This window comes from Vicugna pacos, chromosome 34 (genome assembly GCF_048564905.1).
Source record: "Vicugna pacos chromosome 34, VicPac4, whole genome shotgun sequence".
In the NCBI taxonomy this organism is placed as follows: domain Eukaryota; kingdom Metazoa; phylum Chordata; class Mammalia; order Artiodactyla; family Camelidae; genus Vicugna; species Vicugna pacos.
Window position 1 is genome coordinate 1861099 of NC_133020.1, and position 19814 is coordinate 1880912.

The window sequence follows — 19814 nt, forward strand, 5'->3', positions numbered from 1 at the left end:
AGAGGACTCACAGCACCTGCCTATTGCTGTTGCAATGTGATTACTAATTTGAATCCACTTGTGCTAAATCTGTGTCCCGCTTGGTTACCAGTAGTTGAAATAAATAATCAGAGCTTTCTGTATTTACTATGAATTTTATCTCATTATAGGTTGGACAAGAGTGCCACCTCCTGGAGCCGCTAATGAATACTGGGGACTGAGTAGTTTCCATCCACTCGGGAATCAGAATAACGGAACTGTTGGCCTCTATCTCTCCGTGACCTTAAACCAATTCCTAACCCCTCACAACCTCTATGAGTAAGTTTTTGCATAGAGCTAAGGCTTTAAAGAACTTGTGGATCACAATTTTTTTATGTGAAAGTTTAAACAAAAGCTAATATTTTAGAGAAAGAAAAATACCATATGTCACTCATATGTGGAATCTTAAAAAAAAAAGACAAATGAACTTAAATATAAAACAGAAACAGACTCACAGACATAGAACACGAAATTGTGGATGCCGGGGGGAGGGGGATGGGAAGGGACAGACTAGGAGTAGTCTTGCAGATACTGACAGGTATATAGAGAATAGATAAACAAGCTTATACTGCACAGCACAGGGAAGTATATTCAAGATCTTATAGTAGCTCAAGGTGAAAAAGAATATCAAAATGAATGTATGTATGTTCATGTATGACCGATAAACTGCTGTACACCAGTTGTAAACTGACTATAATTCAATTTAAAAAAAAAGAGCTAATATTTTAGAAAGCTATGTGCTAAGGATCTTAATTCTTAATCCTCACAACAGTCCCACGAGTTAGACGCTAGTATCAGAAACACGCCCAGGTTATGGACGGATGAGGAAATTAAGTTTCAGGGAAGTTAAGGTGACCGGACTTTAAGCGGGAACCCCACCGAGACGGTCAAAACTCCGCGACTGAGCTTGCGGAGCGCGCACAGCCGGGCATGCGCAGAAAAACGCCGAAGCACATTCCGTGGGAATTGGAGGAGGCGGGCCCTGAGGGGTGTGGCCGGCCTCCAAGATCCCAGCATCCCCTTCGTGCAAGATGGCGGCGCCCATGTTACGGTGCATTTCCCGTGGCCGGAGGTTTGCTACCCCGGGCCGGTCAGGAGTCCTGCCCCGGGGGCTGCGTGAGAGCCACTCGGGCGCGCAGGGGTTGCTGGCGGTGCAGAAGGCGCGCGGTCTGTTTAAAGAGTTCTTCCCCGAGAAGGGTACGAAGACCGAGCTCCCGGAGCTCTTTGACCACCGCACGGCGGGCACCGTGCCCCAGACCGTCTACTGCGGCTTCGACCCCACGGCCGACTCGCTTCACGTGGGCCATCTTCTGGCGCTCTTGGGCCTGTTTCACTTCCAGCGAGCGGGCCACAACGTGATCGCGCTGGTGGGGGGCGCCACCGCGCGCCTGGGAGACCCGAGCGGCCGGAGCAAGGAGCGCGAGGCGCTGGCGGCGGAGCGCGTGCGGAGCAACGCGCGCGCCCTGCGCCGAGGGCTCCAGGCCCTGGCGGCTAACCACCAGCAGCTGTTCGCCGACGGGCGGGCCTGGGGCACGTTCACGGTGCTGGACAACGCCGACTGGTACCAGAAGCAGCCCCTGGTGGACTTCCTAGCGGCGGTGGGCGGCCACTTCCGCATGGGCACGTTGCTGAGCCGGCTGAGCGTGCAGACCCGCCTCAAGAGCCCCGAAGGAATGAGTTTGGCCGAGTTTTTATACCAGGTCCTCCAGGCCTATGATTTCTACTACCTGTTCCAGCGGTATGGATGCCGGGTCCAGCTGGGTGGATCTGATCAGCTGGGCAACATCATGTCCGGATATGAGTTCATCCACAAGTAAGTACCTTTAGAGCAGGAGGGATGCTCAGGAATGCCAGACAGTTCACACGCGACTCGCTTGTGATGTATTACTGGGATTGTGGGATGACGCCCTACTGGTTTTATCTGCATTTAAGGGTCTGTAATGGCATTGAATTAGTATCACTGGCTAAGGACAACTCAGGGGCTGAATTAATGGTGTTAGGTGTGGGCCACACTCTAGACCTCCACAGGACAGAGACCACTAGTCAGGATTCGGGTTGTAGCTTTTTGCTTCTCCGAAGCTTTTTCTGTGTTTCTGATTTGAAAAACTGCTTTTCTTTGTTTATACCAGTACGTGACTGGGCCTCCTCGAATAGTCTGCTTTTGCCCGGCACCTTACGTGAAGCTAAGTGTTAAGAATTGGTTGGCATCTCAAAATATTTTTTTCAACACTAAATATTTAGCAAATAATGTAGAGTTTAGTGGCATTTTCCTGAGGAAGATGAACTACAGGATTAGTTTACATGCTTCTCATGTAAAAATTCCCTTTAAAACACCTCCTTTGGTGTCTCTGCCTGACTCGCCCTTTACCCAGTTTTCTCCCCTTTTCCCACCAGGCCTTTAGAAATTTCTGGGGCCTAGTTATTCAGCACTTCCCCTTGACTTGCCCAGAGCCACTGGCTCAATTACAGGTCAGAATGACAAATGCCAAAATAGAGAGATGAGAAGGCAGTAAGATGAGCAAGAATCCAGGTTTAGGAGGTCAGGTAAGTGTTCTTAGAGCTGGACACCAGACTGAAATTGGAAGACTGATTAGCAGAATCTACCAGCACCTGACCTTGACGTATGTAATGAAGTTCTTCTTTGTGCACAGGTTGACTGGAGAAGACGTATTTGGAATCTCTGTTCCTCTAATTACAAGTACCACTGGAGCAAAACTGGGGAAGTCTGCTGGCAATGCTGTTTGGCTGAACAGAAATAAGACATCTCCATTTGAACTGTATCAGTTTTTTGTCAGGCAGCAAGATGATTTGGTAGAAAGGTGAGTTGTTAATGGTGTGCTGAGAATTAAGTTCAGAAGCTCATGATTTAATTTGAGCCATTGCATCTGTCTGTACCCATCACCCCTTCATAGTTTTGGGTTGGGTTTTTTTTTATCTTAGGTTCTATTTAAGGCATAAACCAGTACATTCCAGAACATTGTAGTTTTAACTGTTCTAAAATTAAACACTTTTCGTTAAAGCGGAAAACCACTGTGGGTACTAGAAAACTTAAAGCCAAGCTCGTGATCTACATCCAGCAAAGTATTTAGGACATTATTGCTTGCATATTCTGGTTTGTTCACTCCTTCCATCCTAAATCTTCACTAACCCTTGTTTTACCTTTGTCTCCAAAGTTCCTTTTCTTTAACACAAAAGAAGATCCTTTGTAAAAATGATTTTCTCATTAATTCACAGTATCTCAAACTCCTGGAAGAATGTAAATTAATGAGAAATACACTTGCACCAAAGAAAGTGCATTTTTTGGAAAATATTTTTGACATAATTGTATCATCAAAATAATCTAGGAATAATTCTTAAAATTTTTAAATGTGTAAGACTTTCCTGCTGAGCATTAAGAGCCACCGTTGAGCAAAAGTATAAAAGTGTCTCTTTAAGGAGACTAGTGATGGTCAGTGAGGCCAGTTGCCCAAGGCTGTAGCCGAGATGGAAATTCTAAAGGATATTGTATTGGAGAGATACTGTGTTTAGTGTCTGGAGAGGTAAAGTGGGTCAGAGTCAGTAAAGTTTGTTGCTCTAAAGGGAATGAGAATAAATTTAGTAAGGAAAGAGTGTACCTGTTTTGAAGAGGAGTTCCCTGTGGGGATCACCCAGAGGAGTCCTGTGTGAGTATCAGTGATCGTGAAGGCACGTCTGATGAAGGCCTCCGGGGAAGGAAGCTGTGGAGTGAAGTCAGCCTGCTTGTGGGAGTGTGGCCGGTCTCCCGGGGGTATGTCCCCAGCCTCCATTGTTCGGTTTGAGAGCGGAGATGCAATCGTGTGTCACAGCTTTGCTGCCAGAGGAGAGAGGGAGTCCCGTCACTTGAGCCCAAGCTGTTGAGGCGCGAATTCCTCGGTGGCCCTCGGTCGTGCGGGCTCTCAGGACCCTAGGAAGTGGTGGGCTTAGGGAGTCGGAGGCCCTGTTGAAAGTGGCTTCCGGCACAGAGCAGGTAGTGTGAGTGGAAACGTAACAGTGATGGGAACTGGTGGCCCCGTCCATGCCTGGGCCACATGGACTTGTCTCGTATGAGAAAACTGTCCCTTAGCTATTGGCCAGACCAAACCGCTAAACCATTAGCAATAGCCAGGGGTCTGTGAAAACGTGGCTCTGCGAAAGGCCGCTTTTTCTGGCATGCTAAGGGCCAGGTGATCAGCCAGGACTGCCTTCCTCACCTGGAGAGGTGCCTGAGGCCAGGTGGGATGCTGCATTCCTGCCGTTGGTGAAGAACACTGGCTCCCTGTGCATCTCAGGCCATAGGTCCCAGGGGGCTCCCCAACCAGCCAGAAGAGGAGGCAGCAGGACACCCTGCCAGCCCCACAGGGCTCTTGGGCATGAGGGAAGCCGCGTCCTCCTCTTTGCCGTCAAGCTGAGTCCTCTCCTAAGGTGCCATTTTCACACCACCGAGGAGGTGTTAGCAGCGGGGCCAAGCTTCTGCCAGGAGCATCCTCCGCCCAGGGCACGAAGGGGTAGTATCAGCTGGGGGCTGGTTAGGGCCTCACTTTCTAAAAGAGCCCAGAAGGATCCAAAGCTGGCTTCCAGGGGCTGCCCTTGGAGCTAGGCGCTTCACCCCAAACCCCATAGGGAATCGAGCAGACTTACGTTTGGTCCAGAGACTCCGGGGAGGCATGGCCGGATGTGGTCAAGCCCTGACCTGGAGTGTGGGGCCAGGGGGGACTAGGGGTGAGGCTTGTTGAGCTGCCTGCCAGGCAGCCCGCAAAGCATCCTGCTGCGCCTCGCCGCAGTGGGGGGTGGCAGACTCGCGTGTGGCTGTGTGTGTAAGGCAGAGAATCAGTGAGAGATGAGGGGCATGTTGCTTCTAGAACATGCAGTGTGTGTTGTACCTGAGTGTGGTGGCTGGTTTAACGGTGAGTCATGTACTCCATGTCAGTGCCCGTCAGTGCCTTTTGAGTGGTTTTGATAGTAAAAGTGAAATATAGGAACACTGGCCCCTGGTTAGAGGGAGCATCTTGTCAAAAGAATTCTCTGGACTCAGGGTCAGACGGGGCTTCTTCAAGGTTAGACTGAAAAGGGAGTCATTGGAGTCAGTCTGGTCATAGAAAGGGTAGGAAACAGTAAACCCATCAACCACGCCCATTTTGCACAGCAGGAGACAGGCCTCTTATGTCTCCCATTCACTGTGGGTCTTGGCAGTAATCACCGTGATGGCAGGATGGGCACAGGGCCCGGCGGTGACTGTCCAGGTGAGGAGAGGGGGGCTCCGGGGCCCTCTGCCTGCCTTTCTCCTCCCTCTTTGTCCTCACTAGAGGCCTCCGTGACACTGGCAGCTTTCCCCTTGGTGCCTCACGAGGCATGTTGCTTTGTTCTGCCCATTCCAGGGAAAGCGGAGGGGACCTCAGCGGAAACAGACATAGCCTGGATGGACGGATCTCAGAGAAGGTTATAGATTTTAGGATCTTTAGAGGTACCAGTTGGTCAGTTGGCACATTTCAGCAGCCATGAGTGACAATTTAGGTTCCAAAAACCTGCAACAGCCAGTCAGCTCCCTTCTTTCCTTCCTTCCGTGCAGAATCTCTGCAGAAGGTTAGAATTTCAGTTAAGGTATAATTTCTGATCTCAGTTTTTTTCTTCCTGATTTTCTCCGTTATCCTGATCTTACATGTTGGTAGCAGAAAGAGCTTGCGGAAGACATCCCATGAGCCCTCTTCATAGGTGGCTGCCCCGTTTTCGGGCTGTCCCAGTCAACCTCCGGACTTCAGTCTGTCTCCAGCGGCAGAAGATGCACAGGGTCTTTGGGAAAGCCCGAGGCCTCGGGGGTGCAGAACTGGAGCCTTGGCGTCTGGGCACACGGTGGCACTAAGCAGTGCCCAGGAAGCTTCCAGAGGGGCTCTGCCTTCATCACGGAGCTGGTGTCCCACCTCCGGGGCCTTACAGGCTCTAGCATGAGATAGCAGGACATTTACGTGTGTCCATTGTTTAGCAACAGCACAGTGGGTACTGGACCTGTGACATCCCATCGAGTTAGCGGGACAAAGGACAGCAGGCCTTGGCTGTGTTCGCCCTTCGCTGTGCCGGGTTCCCTGCTGTCAGGCTGTTCCACCCCTCAGGTTAGGAAGTGTAGCCCCAGTGTGACCCACCACGCACAGGGCAGGTCTCCCTCCTGTGTACCTGTGGGAATAGCCTTTCCTCTCACCTTTGGCCCAAAGCCTCACCTTGGGATCCAGTCCATCCTCGTTAGCTCTCCTTAGCCCTGAGATGTGGGGCACCTTCGTGTACATTAGTAGTCAGTTAAGGCCTCTAATTAGCGGTCTGATCATTTCATTAGACCACGTGGCCTTGATCGCCGACCACACTGCTTTGCGGAGATCATTGAATTATGGCAGCAGGGGCATTTGGGGACAGATAGCGCAGGCGATGCCCAGTGGAGGCAACATGTAACAGACGTAATCGCAGCTTGATGGCCCTCCAGCCCGCGTTGCCGCCTCCCAGATGGTGTTACCTCCCTGAGTTAGCCAGTTGGTAAACTACTCAAAGCTAAAAGGCAGTCGTGCAGTCCTGCCAGCTACACCACTGCCAGCTTTCTTGGGACCTCAGCCTGTCCACAGTGGTGCCATCAGCTAGAAATGCCCAGCGCTCGCCCGTGCTGATACTGTGCCCACCCCCAACAGACATCTCTTCACCCAGAGCCAACACTGTGGCTGGACCGGCCCTTGTGGTCCTAATGATTGCAGGATGCACCTCAGCAACCATCATCAGGGAACTTTAAAAAAATAAGATTTATTACAGTTTCTAGAAGGTACATAGCAGTCTGAGGGCCACACAGTGAGGTCGAAGACAGAGAGCGGGGTAGGGAGCGCAGACCTGGGGCTCTGCCATTACTACCTAGGGCTTTGCAGGCTCCCTCTTCACTGGCTAATTTATAACACGAGCAAGGATTAGGGTGTGGCAAGGGAGGAGTGGGGCCACTCAAGCAGTCAGTTGTCTTGGTCCCAGGGCTTTCTAAAAGCGGCCCTTCACGGGTCGGGGCAGTCTGGTTCCTTACCTGGTTGGCTGCTGTCAGCCCTGTCGTAACAGCAGGCTGCGTGTGTCCAGGATGGATGTCTTTGAAAGGGACGCACTGACAAACGCTTAACGTCAAGCACGTGCGCTACACTTAAGAGAACCACTTGGAGAGATAAGTGGCCGTGCTACTCAAGTCAAATACACACACGTCCTGTGCTGGGCAGCCCCTTCTCTGGGCGCACCCCTGACAGGTGAGTGCACATGTGCACCAAGAAGAACGTGGGACTAGTCATAGTCGCAGTGTTAACCAGAGCCCCAGGGTGGGGAGAATGCAGACACCCAGGCTAGAATAAATACATTCTGAGACATTCATAGCATGGAGTGTTGCATTGGACAGCTGCACACACAGCAACGTGGGTGAATCTCCGACACAATGATGTGCCAAAGCAGCCAAACAAAAACATATTCTGTGTGATTCTGTTTGTATGTCTGAAAAAAGGCAGAACTAACTAAGTGATGCTGTCTAAGGAAGCATGCCGAGACGGCAAACATAGAAGGAAAGACGAGGAAGTGATTCCCGTGAACGTCAGAGGCGTGGTCACCTTGGCGGGGGTGAGGGTTGGGCATCTGGCTTCCTTGGGTGGGAGCAGTGCTGTGTATTTCGACAGTTACACAGATGTTTGCTTTATGACTCATTAAGCTGTGTTTGTGATTTGCGTACTTTCCTGTGGTTTTCACCAAAGATAAGATTTTTAGAAGAGGATACTTGTCAGTTTTTAATTACACGATAGTTTCATTTCTGGGTGCCTACACAGAAAACAAAAATACAAAAGTGTGCGTGGGAAGGGTGCTCACAAATTAAGATTAGTGGTGAAGGAGAATATACATGATGGGGCTGGGGTCTTCATCTGTGTCTCTGCTGCTTTATGACGTTTAAAAAGGAAGGGTCTGAAACAAAGATGGCAGAACAGTAACATCTTCAGTCAAGATGGTGTATGTATTACTTTGTCTTATTTTTGGTACATTCGTGCATGTTTGTTATGTTTCATAATTTAAAATAAATGTAAAAGTAAGCCTGATGTTCTTTAAAGGGAACGGGAGCTGGAAATTAAAACTAGGTATGTTGTATAAACCTAACAGGTGTTTTTTTTTGTCCCCAAGGTACCTGAAGCTCTTTACTTTTCTGCCCCTTCCAGAGATTGACCATATAATGCAGCTCCATGTCAAAGAGCCAGAGAAGCGGGGCCCTCAGAAACGGCTTGCTGCCGAAGTAACAAAGCTCGTCCACGGGCAAGAAGGGCTGGACTCGGCTAAAAGGTGCCTCTACCAGTAGTGGACGCTTGATGAGTTACTTAGTTAAGAGACTGGGGACGTTTGGGACCATGCTGTTGTAGAGTTCCCTTTTGCCTCTGCCAAGGATGGTCAGTGTTCATCGCTTTAGAATAGCCTCTGTTTACTGGGAAGAGACTATCCCAAACTGAGCTTGTCAGTTCCACAGACAGGCTAAGTGTTGCTGTTGCAGACTTTCCATCGGGGACATAACGGGAATTTCGTGGTTGGTTATCGGGTGTTAGAACACGTATCTGAGCAAACACTCACAGGCCGTGGCTCTCAAAATGTGTTTTTCAGGTGTACACAAGCCCTTTATCACAGCAGCATAGATGCACTGGAGGTCATGTCAGATCAAGAGTTAAAAGAGTTGTTTAAAGAAGCTTCATTTTCTGAATTAGTTCTCGACCCTGGAACAAGCGTCCTAGACACGTGTCGCAAAGCAAATGCCATCCCAGATGGTCCCCGAGGGTAAGGTTATTTAACCTTTAGGTTCACATTTCATTCAACATTAAATGTTACAGTTCACAGCATGTATTTCCAGAGAGGCTGTTTTCCTGATAATGGCATCGCATTCCTTGTGGAAGTTAGGTTAGTCTGAGAATAAAGTAGTAACTGATTTCTTTTCTTTTTAATAACTGATTTCTTAATCCTGAAAATCCCTTAAACTTTCTATAAAGTCTAGTGTCACTGGACTCTCTGAGTCTAACCTGGTCGGTTTTTCCTCTAGTGTTGAAAAGGCTCGTGTTTAGGGGATCACTACGTATAAATACTCTGGGATCAGTGAGCTCAGGGGCGGGCAGTTTGAGAACATCCAAGGACAGGCCCCAAGGAGAGTCACACAAGCCGTCTCGTCGTCAGTCTGTATCCTCTTTATTTTGGGGAGCAGAGGGATTGCCTGACTTATTTAAAAGCATCAGTTGACCGTCTTAAACCTGCTCCTTCAGGAGAACATTAAAGGAGAGGCGGAATCTAGTAAATACGAAGGTAACAATTCAGTGCTAGTTTCAGATGAAGAGCCTTTAAAATGTAAATGAGGCGATGTGTCTGTGTTACTGGGACAGGTCAGCAGTGGTTAGCCTTACCTGACCACTAACCATTTCTGTTTTTAGGTATCGGATGATTACAGAAGGAGGAGTCAGTATAAATCACAGACAAGTAACAAACCCTGAGAGCGTTCTAGTTGTTGGACAACATATTCTTAAGAATGGACTTTCGTTACTTAAAATAGGGAAAAGGAACTTCTACATTATAAAATGGCTTCAGCTGTGAAGAGGAATCCTCCTGGTGGTTCGTCATTCATTCATTCTCAAGACGGACGGACTTATGCCGTCACTTAATCAAATCAAACAACAGAGAATGGAGTGCACGCTCTAAGCCTCACAGTGTGAGTAATCTCATAATTTATACAGGGTGGTTACATTTGTTATTTAATAGTGGGATTTCTACTTCCTGAGCCTTAAACATTAAGCACGATTTCCAGGGTGAATGTCTTCATGAAAAGCTGTGTGTTGTCTTTCTTGTCCTGTCCTTGCCCTTTTGAAGATGAGGACGACACTTTAGACGCGGCAGTGTAAGGAAGTGGGGTACTTTTTTATCAGGTGTTTATCTCACTGGATTTTTTGGTTGTTTAGGAAGCAAACTCAGTTCTCCGTAAAAAAGGGGAAGAGTCAGAGGAAGCCATGGTTGGCATTAGAAATTACTGTAGCAATGATTTCTTTTCGAAGAAAAGAACAAAAATCAGTACTTGACTTTTTAGAAAATTTCTAATTTAGTTTTCCAGTCTTTCTTGCCTGTGTTTCCATATGATTAAACTTATTCTTTTTTTTTTACTTAGTAAAAAAAGGTAGCAATATTTTATAAATTTATAAACTTTTAAGTTAGTTTTAAGTTTAAACATCTGTCCCCAAGCAGATTGCAGCTTGAGATGAACTGAAAAGTTAAGTAACCAACAAGATAAAACAGAGGATAATCATGTGAGAATATCAAAAGATACTCTGGTAAGGGAAGTTTTCAGGTCAGATTTAAAGGATCTGGAATCAAGGCTTAGTTAAATTAAGCTCTGCGTTCATTAGGCAAGCTGGTCCTACAGACCTGTTTTCCAACATTGAAAAATCAAGGTACTATTTCCCCTGAGGATCAAGTGAAACACAAACACACACACAAGCTGTTTACAGTCACATCTGTTCTGGAAAATCTCACAGGCCGCAGAGCATGGCTTTAGGGTTCCAATTCAGCGATTTACTATCTAGGTTGCTTGGAGCAAGTCACTGTCTTCATATGCAAAGACGGAGATGTAATACTTCAGTCAGTTACGAAAACCTAATAGGAAAAAGGTCACTAAACTTTCTTACAGTATAAGGTGTGCTGCTGTGTTCCAAAGTAGATTTAAATGTTAAAAAAGCTGTAGTTTATCTAAATTTTCTGGGATCAAAGTTAGGAAGAATTCATTTATTGACAAACTTAAATGTCACTTCATACCAGCAATTTTATTTACATAGTAAAACATACAGGTATCCATTATAAATGTCAGAGATCGTCTCTACATTTCAGAACTTCACTCAGCTTGAGGGCCAGCCAACAAAAGGAGGTTTTCTCGTTCCATTCCTGCCTTGCCTGTTTCCCTTTGTACGAGGTGTGTAGTACTAGCAGGTGCGGCACCACAGCAGGTAACATACTCAATTTGGAATTTGTCTGATATTCTGGAGAAAGGTGCATTACGAGTTTTCTCCCCCTTACAAATTTGAAAACCTGTAACGGAGCGGTAGTCATCTGGTCTACCTGGAATTAGGAAGTCACGAGTGGCTACATGTTTAATGATGGTGGAGTGATTTTGTAAAGTGTGCTGACATCTGGAAGCATGCTTTCTGTGAAGATGGTACTGCTGACAAATTCAAAGCAGTACCATGTCATACCCAACTAAATCTGGTGTTTTGTGTTTCACATCAGTTGCTGAGCCTGTCAAATGGGTACCAGTAACTAAAGGTAGCAGATGTACTCACATTGTTCCTGCCAGCAGCCCTTCATAAACGGAATAACTCTAAAAGGTTTAATATCTGCAGCATATAGTTTATCTTAAAATCTAGTGTAATTCATACGAAGAATCATCTGGGGGATTTTAGTAAAATGTGTGTATCATCTAAACCTCACTCCCAACCCCCTGAAAGCCTTTAGGAGTATGTGTGTCTGTCCAGATGTGTTTCTTTAAATAATAAAGCTCCACCATTATTTTCATACCTCTATTCTAATGTATTTTGGTGTGAAGCGAGAGTAACTGTTACCAACTCACACTTACAGAAAGAGACACTTCAGTAATCAGCAGTGTTTGGTTTTAAGTTCCACCTCTACGTGAGTCTTGAAGTGTGGTGTGCGTGCCCCAATTTAAAAATGTGTCCGGATTATTTCCATTGTATTTGGAAACCAAGGGGACTGTATTAGGATGTCTCAAAATTTAAAGGGGATGGATGCTACCAGGTCTTACTAGATAATAAAATAGAGATGGTTGTTTTTAATGCAGGCAAACATAATTCACGCTTCCACGTTTAAGTAAGATCAAAGATACTTTAACTTTTAATGCGCTAGGGCAGCGTGGACCCAGGAGTGGAAGGACTGTGTAGCTACACATTATGCATACCAGTCACTGTCAGTGTTACAGACCCTCTTGGCCATTCAATCTTCTCACACAGCAGAGGCTGCAGAGCAGCTCAGTAAAATTAAATCAAAGAACAGGTCGACTGGTGATTATGTGAGTAACTTGTCAACCCACCTCTTTCAAAGCCAGATCCGTTGATACATAGTGCATGCATTATAGTCGTACAAAATGGTGTCCTGGTGCATTTTCTTGAAGGACTATGGCAGCAGCTTTAGGACTACTAGCAGATTACACAGGTCATCTTATATCCACAGACAAACTGCTTGTACAGCTACAACTATTAACAGTTCCTTTTAAGTTCAAACGAAACTGTCACAAGATAGACTTGATGTATTTTATATATACCAGGAAATTTTAGAAACAGCCATTTATTATTTGGATTAAATGTATGATTTGTTCTGCAATACAGAGCACAGTTTTCAGTGGATAGCCAGTCTTCACGTGAGCAGGTCCATTCCGTTGCAATACACAGGAGTTCATAAATAAAATTCTACTCAAGTAGGCAGTCACTAGCAAGTCAGCCAAGTCTTGGTATTACATAGTTCTCTTTACCAAAGGTGAGTCTCTCGGATTTCAGCAATAATTTGACTGGCTCCTTGTAATGCCTGCATTAAAGAAGATGATAAAAATTATAAATGCTTAAGTTGTAATATCAGAGAATCTGAATTAATATGGGCTAGTATCTCTATATATGGTAAATTTATACTGATCAGCATCCTCTCTGAAACTGGAATCTAACCAAGTGCCAACAGAAAAAAAAAAAGACTGGATGTCATGCAAATACAAAGACTTCACAGTTTCTCTAAGGATGAGAATGCGTTTTAAACAACGTTATGTTTATACTTACAACCCAAGTGTGAAAAGCCAAAAAAAAACTTCACGGTAATACCTTTAGCATATCAGCTGCTTCTTTCCTGCGCTGTGCCATGTCCTCAGACTCCGTCAGAAGATCATCCAACAAGGATGATTTATACAGCTGTCCAACTAACTCACTCTGAAGAGTGTCTTTCACATGATTAACCAAAAAATGCATCACTGCCTTTGGCACACTGCAAAAACCAAACAATCAGATAATCCATTGGATTTAGAATAAAAACCTAAATGTAAAAAAAAATTTTTAAATACTTATATTGTCGAAACAGAGGCTGAGATCATGCATCAATCAGTGTTCTATCTGTGTGTGTGTGTGTGTGATTTACATGACACAGCACTAACCTGTCTTGAATATTCTTTCTGACAATAAGAAAATAGGATTTGATGAGTCGTTCAATAACCTCACAGTCTCGCTGTTCACGGGCAGACAGTTTTCGTGCAACAGGAACTGGCTAAATGGTGTGAAGGGGAGAAAAAAAGCTTTTGTGCCATTTTGAAATGAAAAATATTTAACATTCAGTAAGTTTTTGAGACTTCAGCTCCTTCTGTCTTTAGAAGTGTTCTCCTAAGAATCTGGTTATCCATCCTCAACCACACCCTGCAGCTTACCACATCCAGCAAGTTCACGGCGTGGCCTTTCTGCGGGCTGGCCGGCATAATTGGGATTGGTTTCGATTTTTCCTCAGCTAGTAACTCTTCAGCCTTTGAAGTCTTCAGCATCCCTCTCCAGTTGCCTGTGGCTGGTTCTTGAACACCATCTCCAACCCCACCACCTCCAGATGCAACCTGAAAAAAACATGTTCCAGAATCTATACCGAACATATCAAAGCTGACGTTAGCTGAACACAATTCATCTTCTTTGGCAGCAGTCAAGGAGAACGGACACCCATACCCACCTGGAGTTTGGTCTACTCAGAGAGACATCGGGGCAGAGAGGATGGTGGGCGGCATGTGTAACTGGGCTCCTGGGCGTCTGAGTGACAACTGTGAGTTGTCTGCAAGCCTCAGCCAGTGCTACTTAAATTCCCTTTTTTATCATCTGCCAACTTCTCAAAGCATTTCCTCCCAAACCCCTCCAACACCCGAGGTTGTGGGGGAGTATAAGCTGCCGTTTGACACCAGGCTGACTGCTCATCACAAGCACGAGGGAAAACGTCAGCTTATTTCCTCCAAGTAACTGTGAACTCTGTGAACTGTCATCTCTGCAAACCTTCTGTGAGCTCGTGTCTCCAAACCTAAGAGCTTATACATTTCTCAAGTCAGTTTATGCTCCTAGTAGTCAGCACCGCAGGATAAATGTAGGAACCCTTTAACAGAAGAAACAACACACTCGTGACTCTCAGGCTGACAGGGACTTTAAGCCCCTAAAATGCAGTGTGACACACAGCGCCAGTTCCCTCAGCATCCAGACCCTTGAGAAAGGATCTGCTGGAAGTGCTTGTCTAAATTTAATTAAAGAATGTTACGCAGTTGTTAGAAAATATTTTGGGGTACCATTCTGAATCAAAACACAGGCCGAAATTTGTCTCTAAAATGTACTTACAATGAGGTATATCAGCATACAAGCAGTATATTTATACATTAATTTTAAAATGAATAATTGAATTTTTAAATGCCTGAAATGAAATCTTAAGGAAAGTGAGCGAATTCAGGGTGATGCCATGAGTGAAATAAAACTTAAGCAGTGATTCAGATGGTTCTCTTAGGCTCTAGGCACAGTAGGCTGCAAGAAAGTTTCATTTGGGACTTGGCACTTTAAATTTGGACTACAGGGAAAGGAGCTAAACGGCAGAAAAACTAGAAATAAGGATGAGTCTGAATAATTCACAGATTATTTAATTTTTTCCCCCTAAAAAGGTTATTAAGAACTGTTTGAGAACACTCAAACTCTCCCAGTCCCCGTTCTAAATTTGCTGAAGCGTTTGAGGCGTGTGCTAAGCTACGTATTTCGGGTGACCAGTGCGAGCTGAACAGAAGCACAAGAAAGAAGCACGAGAGGATTATCCATTAGTGCTGGGCGATCTCAGAACCTTTAAAGAGGAAATGTCCCAAAGTACAACTTCCACCTCTGGAATCTTCTTTTCCTACCAAAACACTAAATTCAAAACTATTCTTGGAAGTAACAGAAAACAGTGAGAATGCCTGTTATTATTATTTAGAACAGTGTTAAAACAAGAACAAAAGCCATCTCAGAAGGGTTAGTTCGATAAGAGAAACATTAAAACCATAACAGACACAGGAGGTAGATGCCACCGTACAAACGAGTTTGTCAGTGGTTTTGAAGACAGTGTTTCAGTGAGAATCAAAAGTACCAACATTTTCATTCTGAAATGAGACTCACATTTTTAGTTTCTCTTCTGCTGTCCTGAATTAACTGTTAAAAGACATGTTAAAACATGCAGTTTAACAAGCAAAATTTAAATACCAATGGCTTGAAATTCAAAAAGTAGAGGATAATTTCCTCTTTAAATTCCTTTTCTGTGTGCATCTTCTACATTGCAAGCAAAAGCATGTCAACACTTATTCTATGACGTATATACATTGTTAAATGATTTAAAATTTCTATGAGACTAAAATCTGACCTTAGCACAATATCCCATATTAATATTCTGCTACTCAGTGTATTGTTTCCAGACGATTGTGTTGCACCAGACTAGGCATGCAGGCTTAGATTAAGAATCAGAACAGACCTTGCCATCAGCCTCAGCAGAAGCAGCAGGGGAGGGCTCCTGGGAGGCAGGTGCCAAAGCACTTGGAACTTTAGAAGACTAAAGGCAAAAAATGCAGGGAAAAAAGAAATCAAGGATGCCAAAAATGCATTCAGAAACATTCTATAAATGTGAGTTTTCCCCTCGGTATAAAATAGTAAAGTAACATGAAAACCAAAAGTACTCGGGGGGTATAAATTAATGTTTATTCTGCCTTATTTCCTGTACTGTTGTCACCTTTATTTAAGGCTTTCCTCAGATAAATTCCTCAGAAAAATCCAAATCCAAAAACTTCATTTTGATCTTTGGAATTTGATAAGATCTCTTCTGGGAAAGAATCAACCCAAGGTAACAGATTTTAATACACACAAAAATTTTAATATATACGACCATTACAGGCATTGCAGGTATTGTCACCCTCCCACTCCAAAAAGCCCTCTTGTTAGAATAAAGTCATTACTCATTTCAACTCATTTTACAAAGCTGATAAAGTCACTGAATTTTTTTTTAAAAAGGCCTTGATACTTTAAAATCCACCTTTAAGCACTTATTCCAATATATTCAAAAATATTTTATCTTTAAAGTGCTCTAATCTTATTTTAAAATTCACATACCTTTACTCAAACAATGAAATAGTGCCAGTGGAACAGTAAAAGGAGAACAAGACAAAACTAGAGCTGAGCGCCCCTCCGAGCCTTACCAGTTCATCTTTGCGCGTTGGGAACATGCTATAAAAACACTGTTTTTTACCTTGTCTCGTGATACAGCTGAAGGCAATTCTCTTGCTAGCCTGTTTCTCCTTTGTTCCTAAAAAACACAACCAAGCAGAGAAAAGGTGATTATCAGAGCACAGAGATACAAGCCTACTAAAAAAAATGTTCAGCTTAATTAAAAAGTGCGGAATAACTTACAGTATATCCTCTCACTGTTGGGACTCATGCCATAATTATATTTTAAAACAAACAAGAACTCATTTAACCCAATGCTTCTCAATCTTTTTTTCTGCCCCAACACACCTGAGGGATACAATACAGTGTCAGTAACAGTGGCTCCCCTGTACCAGGGATTCTCAAATGAGGGGCAGTGGACCAGCATCACCTCTGCCTTTCCCATTAAGAATCACTGTCCCCACCTAAATGTGCACACAAGCCTTCAACGTACCGTGTAGAATTCGAAGTGCACAGATCACAGAAAACTGAAGCAAAACCCTTAAAAATCACTCTAACCTGCACACATCTGTGTTAAATTCACACAAGTCCCACACAAAACCTCATACCTATAAGAAACCGTGGTAAGAATGTTGGTTTCTTTATCCTGAACGATCTCCAGGAATAACTGTGTGGGAATCTGATGGTCGTTTCTGTCACCTGGCTCCTTTAACAGACTAGCCAGCTGCCCTCCCTTCTAATTTGCTATTATCAAACTAACCCTGGTACAGAGCTAGAGGAACTGTAAATTCAAATCGGTGGGTACTGAGCACCTACTACACGTCAAGCAGGTGCAAGACTATGAAAATGCAAAAGGATGCAGGTGTTATTAGTGGCTCTCTCAGAGGCAGCACCAGAGACAGCAGAAGAGCAATTAGGTCAAACAGTCAAAATGCTCCTGAGTAGAAAGCATTAAATGAACATTCAAATTTGCAAAAAGGGCTAATTAACAAAGCTTCACGATGTTTTGGGGTAGGACATCTTTTCTGACAGAAATTTGATCCACTTTTCATTTATGCAGTGATAGAAAATATAGCAGATGATAAAAAATCAATGGATTTTAACAATCTTCAGAATAAAAAGTCAGCATTAACTGTACATTTTGAAGAGGGACACAAAGCAAAGGAACCTAGAGACCAGAAACTCACCCAGTCTGTTACCAACCAGTTAGGACCTTAGCCCGCCAGGTCACTAGCTGAGCCCCAGCTTCCTGGCCTGTTTCTGTCACCTACCCTCATGGGGCTGCTGGAGAGATTAAGTGAGAATGTCCACATAAAGTTTCTTGACACAGAGTTATTAAAACCAGAGACATACTCATTTGTATTCATCTGAAATTATATTATAAATGACCTTGTCAGTATTACAAAAACTGTTCCAGACGCACATTTTCCACGAAGTTGGTTTCAGTGTTACAAGAACGAAGTCTTTACCTTAAGACAGGGTCTACATGGTATTTTTTTTTTTTAACGTAACTGTTATCTAGTTCATTGAGTATTTTTTAAGTGCCTTACTCATATGCATTTTGGAATTTTTTCTGACAACAGGTGTCTCCTCGACTATGTAGCTAAAAAGTAGTTCCCTGTACCTGTTAAAGAGAAGGCGCTTTTTTCCTCTAAGAGTGCCCAGCAAATAGCACTGAAGTGACACCTGCTGTCTGTCCTCAGGGTCCTCATCTGCCTAACCCAAGGGCTGAAGGCGATAACTGAGAGTCCCTTCCAGTCCCCAAACCCCGTGCTTACAACTGCCTGTCCGCCCACGTGCATAAGAGGAAAATCTGATCTAGAAAGGGGCTCTGGGATCTCACTGGACCAAGGAGCAGCAGAAAAAATTTACTGTTCTTGGATGAAAAAGGCAGAGAAAAAAAATTGCATCTGGATAAACTGCTGTATCCACCAGCCTTGGCTCCATCTGAGATCTTAAGCAACCTGCAACATTAACCTCAAATGGGAAAAAAAAGGTCCATGAAATGCAGCCACCACAGTAGTAGTGATAATAGTACCCTGTTTTCCCAAATGCACTATAATTTAGGTAATTCTTGGTATGTTTCCAAACAGCTTTCAGAACCAAATGAAAACAGTTTTAAACACACTTTGTTTAACACACTTCAGTCTGAATAAACTGCAACAACAGTCACTTAAATGGAACCAGGCAGACCAACAACGAGTCAATGAGCCCCAGAGCCTCTGTGAGTTGCAGTGTCACAGCAGAAGAGGAAAACAATGCCTCCAGGGGTTCTGAGAATTAAATTTAAGAGGACAATGTAATGCCCTCAGCATATTTCCCGGCATATAGCAGACAACAATGTGGTTGCGTATCTATCTTACAGTTATCCCTTGCTCAATGAGTCTGATATAACTGAGTTACAACAGATTTTCTCTCAAAAGAGACAAAGTCAAATTGTTTTACCTCTATATTATTGTTCATTAACCCACAAGCATCAGCAAAGTCTGGATGTTTTGTGTTGATGTAAGCCAGTTCAATTGCCACTAAGTTATGGACCTAGAAAAAAATAAAATTAGGCTATATACAAAAATATGCCAAACTAATTTTATTTCAGGAAACATAAACTTATTAAACACATAATTCTAAAACACAGTACAGGACACTGATGCCTAAATGAGAACTTGATAATTCTACTCCAACTGACAGGTCTGATAGTGAGTAATAACTTGCTCTATGTTTTGAATTATTTCTATCTCAGCATCTAAGATTACACTTCTAAGGGGGAGGGATGGTGACATTAAAGTAGTTAGAAGTATTTTGTTAGGGAAAAAAGCTATCTATCTGATGCGTATCTAAGTTCCAGGGCTTTATGCAATTTTGCTTTTAAAACCTTAGATCTTCCACTATTCCATGTCAAAAGTTCAGGTTCACCAACAAGAAAACATTGCATAATCAGATACAAGTAAGTTAAAGTAAAGTAAAGGATACGTTTAAAGACGTAAAGATAATAACTGATCAGCCTTGATTATGAGGCACCTAGTGCAAACGTGTGGTTCAAAGTCCTCGCTGGGACAGGAATCGGAAAGGAACGCTGACACTCATTTCTCCAGCATCGTAGAGAGATTAACTCCTTCACTGGCACTGTCCTGACGAATCACGCATCAGAGCAGCACTCAAAGGGCAAGAACCAGTGAGGATGACTTATTTAAATGAAATCCCAAGGATTCTGTGGTGTCAGCGGGAGGGCCTGCACTCAGGCTACCCGTCCTTCCTCACTTGAGCCTGGGGGTCATGCTTGCTGGGGAGATAACTAAGCAAAGACACTGACATTCTGCGCTTCCAAGCCTGGTCTTGTGCTCTAAGTAAACTCACCATCCTGAGCCCCGGAGCCAAGCGCACATGGACCAGGAAGGGAAAACATAAATAAACCAGCCAACAATTAGAGGCTTAAGGGCAATTTTAAATATTTCTGCCAATGTCAGGATTTTTCTTTTTAAGGACACAGCCATGATATTATAGTATTAGGTCATCAAACAAGGACACTGTACAAATGGCCAAATTACCCTGATGTACATCAGAGTTTTAAAA

General features: G+C 44.2%; 2 protein-coding genes across 12 annotated transcripts in view; one reads left to right on the top strand and one right to left on the bottom strand.

Annotated features, from left to right (window-relative positions):
- The first annotated feature begins 968 nt into the window (after window positions 1–968).
- Window positions 969–11579, top strand: YARS2 (tyrosyl-tRNA synthetase 2). Its single transcript, XM_006199988.4, has 5 exons — window positions 969–1831; window positions 2670–2837; window positions 8176–8331; window positions 8644–8814; window positions 9456–11579. The coding sequence occupies exons 1-5, from the start codon at window positions 1050–1052 to the stop codon at window positions 9613–9615; spliced, it is 1437 nt and encodes a 478-aa protein (XP_006200050.1). The 5' UTR covers window positions 969–1049; the 3' UTR covers window positions 9616–11579.
- DNM1L (dynamin 1 like) overlaps window positions 10812–19814 on the bottom strand; it is a 46895-nt gene continuing 37892 nt past the window's right edge. For 4 of the 11 annotated variants that reach the window (XM_072954509.1, XM_072954507.1, XM_072954506.1 and 1 more), the window contains 8 exons: window positions 18690–18782; window positions 16327–16383; window positions 15559–15636; window positions 15210–15242; window positions 13478–13654; window positions 13211–13320; window positions 12885–13044; window positions 10812–12600 (listed from right to left, as the gene is read on the bottom strand). In XM_072954509.1, the coding sequence (XP_072810610.1) occupies window positions 12544–12600; window positions 12885–13044; window positions 13211–13320; window positions 13478–13654; window positions 15210–15242; window positions 15559–15636; window positions 16327–16383; window positions 18690–18782 (765 nt within the window). In that variant the 3' untranslated portion in view covers window positions 10812–12543. The remainder of the gene's footprint in view (window positions 12601–12884; window positions 13045–13210; window positions 13321–13477; window positions 13655–15209; window positions 15243–15558; window positions 15637–16326; window positions 16384–18689; window positions 18783–19814) is intronic. The other 7 variants (XM_072954510.1, XM_072954508.1, XM_072954516.1 and 4 more) reach the window with 3 other exon arrangements.

Bases quoted from the DNA above. Each gene is read 5' to 3' on its own strand.
- YARS2 (XM_006199988.4), top strand. From the start codon at position 1,050: ATGGCGGCGCCCATGTTACGGTGCATTTCCCGTGGCCGGAGGTTTGCT. The intron at 1,832-2,669 runs GTAAGTACCTTT...CTTTGTGCACAG, and splicing joins GGATATGAGTTCATCCACAA to GTTGACTGGAGAAGACGTAT. The intron at 8,815-9,455 runs GTAAGGTTATTT...TTCTGTTTTTAG, and splicing joins ATCCCAGATGGTCCCCGAGG to GTATCGGATGATTACAGAAG.